This window comes from Priapulus caudatus, unplaced genomic scaffold (genome assembly GCF_000485595.1).
Source record: "Priapulus caudatus unplaced genomic scaffold, Priapulus_caudatus-5.0.1 Scaffold34, whole genome shotgun sequence".
In the NCBI taxonomy this organism is placed as follows: Eukaryota; Metazoa; Priapulida; class Priapulimorpha; order Priapulimorphida; family Priapulidae; genus Priapulus; species Priapulus caudatus.
The window spans coordinates 797,806-801,278 of NW_014577095.1; the positions used below are offsets into that span (position 1 = coordinate 797,806).

Genomic DNA, 3,473 nt, shown 5'->3' on the forward strand with positions numbered 1-3,473 from the left:
ATCTCACGAAATTTCAATGAACCCCGTTCTGTCCCAATATAACCCTCACCAAAATATAAAAAAGGTTATATGGGACAGAATTATTCGGTCTACATAGCTCTAGTACTATAGTCTATAGCCCGCGTACAGTTGCCGCTGGGCTATAGCATCAACAATTACGAGTGCTCGGGACCAATTATCTTACTTCAGCCAGTCAGCAGGAACTATGTATTTCCGCACGTGGAGGGGTGGGCGGGTTGTGTTGGTTGTGGACAAAAACATTGTTGTTATCAAGTAACAAATTAATAATAGTAATTTGTTCATCTTTCATGACAAAACTAATATTACAATCTTTTTTAATCACTTAATTTGTTACTTGACAACAACAATGTTTTTGTCCACAACCAATCAAACCCGCCCACCTCTCCACGTTCGGAAATACATAGTTCCTGCTGACTGGCGCTGCTGCAGCGCCGCCAGAAATGGCCGTTTGAAGTTTGCAAATCGAATGTTTGTTCACCAGAAATACCGCAAGTAGACCATTTCAACGATAGTTACAGGTTAAATTTTAGTAGATGATATAACTTAAGGCATATTCACTTCGGATAAGAGGCATTAATTGCCTACCACAGACGTTTTATAGCTGGATATAAGCACGTCTGAGTTGGTCCCGCGCATCCCTAATGGCTCGTTCTATAGCCCAGTGGCAACTGTACGCGGGCTATAGTACTAGAGCTACACTCAGCAGTGCTCGACATGCCTCTAGTACTATAGCCCGCGTTCATTAACTGCCACAGGGCTATAGAACATTTTCAGCTAGATTTTGCTGCTGCAACAGTTCCCAAAGTTCCCACGAAAAATCGTTTTACAAAACGCAAAATGATCGGGCTTTTTAACACTTATCTATCTACGTGGACATCTCACCTATCTTTTTGAACACTTTCCACAACTTTACACCATGTAGTTATGCCTTTAATAGCTTTATTCCTTACAAGTCAGCACTACTGGTTGTACAGTTTAAAATATTGTGGCGTGCGAACGTGTGACGTCACTGGTATTGTATATACATGCACCATAGCTGCCATGTGTTTTGCCTGCATATCCGGTGACGTCACGCGTTCGCACGCCACAATATTTACACACACACACACACACACACACACACACACACACACACACACACACACACACACACACACACATCTATTATATATATATAAATATATAAATATAGGCTGGTGAAAAAGGTTGAGAATGTGGGAGCCAGAAATGATGGAAGACGTGAAGGAGCAGAATATGGTTGTAGTAGAAGGGAGCTAAAAAAGAGTGAGGTAGAGAAGTATAGATAATACGGGAGATCAAAGTGAAGGAACAGGTTATGGAGGAAAATGAGGAATGGTAGTAATAGAATGGGAAAGGGTGAAATCATAGAAGCGGGAGAAGAAGGGGTTTAAAATGGGGTAGTGGTGGTGGTGCTGGTCGTCTAGAGGAAGAGGAGAGAAAGAGGAGTGGAAAGGGGATGGAGAGGTGAAAAATTGGACGAGGAGGCAAAAGGATGGTGCGTTCTTTCAGTGATCTCATGATATTTTTGCTATTTCATAGCTATGATTGACGGCCAAATAATTTACCACTATCGACTCACCTCGATACCATGCACATACCTGATTTATCAGTGTGTTAAATATTGTTTACTTTTTAAATCACCTGCAACAAAATTATTGTTCGATTTCAAAGAACAACTGTGAATCACAGAAATTTTATTTTCTGTGAATAAATATTTTATTTTCACAGAAATTTTATTTGCTCAACACTATTGCATTTATCAGATTTTTTCTCCATAAAAAAGGCTGTTTTCAGTGCATGTATTTGTATTTGAATTACATGCAATAAAGATTTATTAAATAATAAATTGATTAAATGGCTTGTTATTAGGTACTACATGGGACTGAAATAGGCAGAACGTATTCACTTTTAACACATATTTTGTGTATTATGATTGAATTGAAAATGATTCAAATTGAAAAAAAAAGAACCTTTGAATTTGACGGAAATATTTATTGTTATTCAATATAAATATAAATATAATACAAATGTGTGCTTGTGTGCTGGAGAAAGTATGTCCACGTAAACATAGAATTAATATACTGGTTAGCCTATATATATTGTCTACTTGTCTCATATTCATAGGAAATTGTATATATTCATAAAAAAGAATCAGAGTGTACGACGTAAATTGTACGATACGATACGATACTAAATGTTGCTAAATAAGTGAGCATCTCTACCTGGGAGGTAGCCATCATCGCTAATCTTCTCCGTGTATAAATACTATAATATTTGAGCCACTTTCTACTTAGTGTTAGCCTTTCATTATGTTAAAAACATAAAACGGTAAGATGAACATGGAACCAACTGCCAACGGTGGCACTTCAAACCGCGTCGTTAGGTATGTATGTAAATGCACATACACCGTTCGTTATGGTGGTGAACGATGAATCATGAATGGTGTTGACGTGTTCGTGCTGTTTCCGTAGTACCTACTGTACTACTACTAGTACAGTAGTAGTAGTACTACTACTAGTACTGTAGTTACGTAGTAGTAGTACTACTACTATAATACTAATACTAATAGTACTATAGATACAATAATGTAACCCAACAAGAGTAGAGTTACAACGCGAGCCTATTCTTTTCTTTGGGGGAGCCCCTGAGTGATTCACTCAGCATAGCTCTATAGACCGAATAATTCTGTCCCATATAACCTTTTTTATATTTTGGTGAGGGTTATATTGGGACAGAACGGGGTTCATTGAAATTTCGTGAGATCGTATGCAAAATGCATGCGCTGAGAATGTAGACCGAATAATTCTGTCCCATATAACCTTTTTTATATTTTGGTGAGGGTTATATTGGGACAGAACGGGGTTCATTGAAATTTCGTGAGATCGCATGCAAAATGCATGCGCTGCGAATGCGGCCCGTACGCCGCTATTGGCGCGAAAAAAACCCTACCGTTTCCTTCTACATGACTTTACCTTGCTACAGATATCCGCTTGCCCGCTTCATTTAACTTTCGTAAATAACATTCGCCATTTACAAACAATCAGACCAATCAGAGCGAGTCTATCTGCCCTCCTGCAGCGCCACAGATACAGGCGAGCAAGGGCTCCTTGCAAGCGAGAACCAGGCTATTGTAACACTCGCTCTGATTGGTCTGATTGTTTGTAAATGGCGAATGTTATTTACGAAAGTTAAATGAAGCGGGGTGTCTGAAAAAGAATCTTTTAAGAAGTGAATAACGATTGAAGTGAATGTATACACATATCTGTAGCAAGGTAAAGTCATGTAGAAGGAAACGGTAGGGTTTTTTTCGCGCCAATAGCGGCGTACCGGCCGCATTCGCAGTGCATGCATTTTGCATGCGATCTCACGAAATTTCAATGAACCCCGTTCTGTCCCAATATAACCCTCACCAAAATATAAAAAAGGTTATA

General features: G+C 39.0%; 1 protein-coding gene across 2 annotated transcripts in view; it reads left to right on the forward strand.

The window, feature by feature from the left end:
* Window positions 1-2,270: 2,270 nt before the first annotated feature.
* Window positions 2,271-3,473, forward strand: part of LOC106817079 (E3 ubiquitin-protein ligase MIB1-like) — an 18,370-nt gene continuing 17,167 nt past the window's right edge. For both annotated transcript variants that reach the window (XM_014821736.1, XM_014821728.1), the window contains exon 1: window positions 2,271-2,425. Coding sequence is in view for 1 of the 2 variants with exons in the window: in XM_014821728.1 (XP_014677214.1) it covers window positions 2,376-2,425 (50 nt within the window). In the remaining variant the exon portion in view is untranslated. The remainder of the gene's footprint in view (window positions 2,426-3,473) is intronic.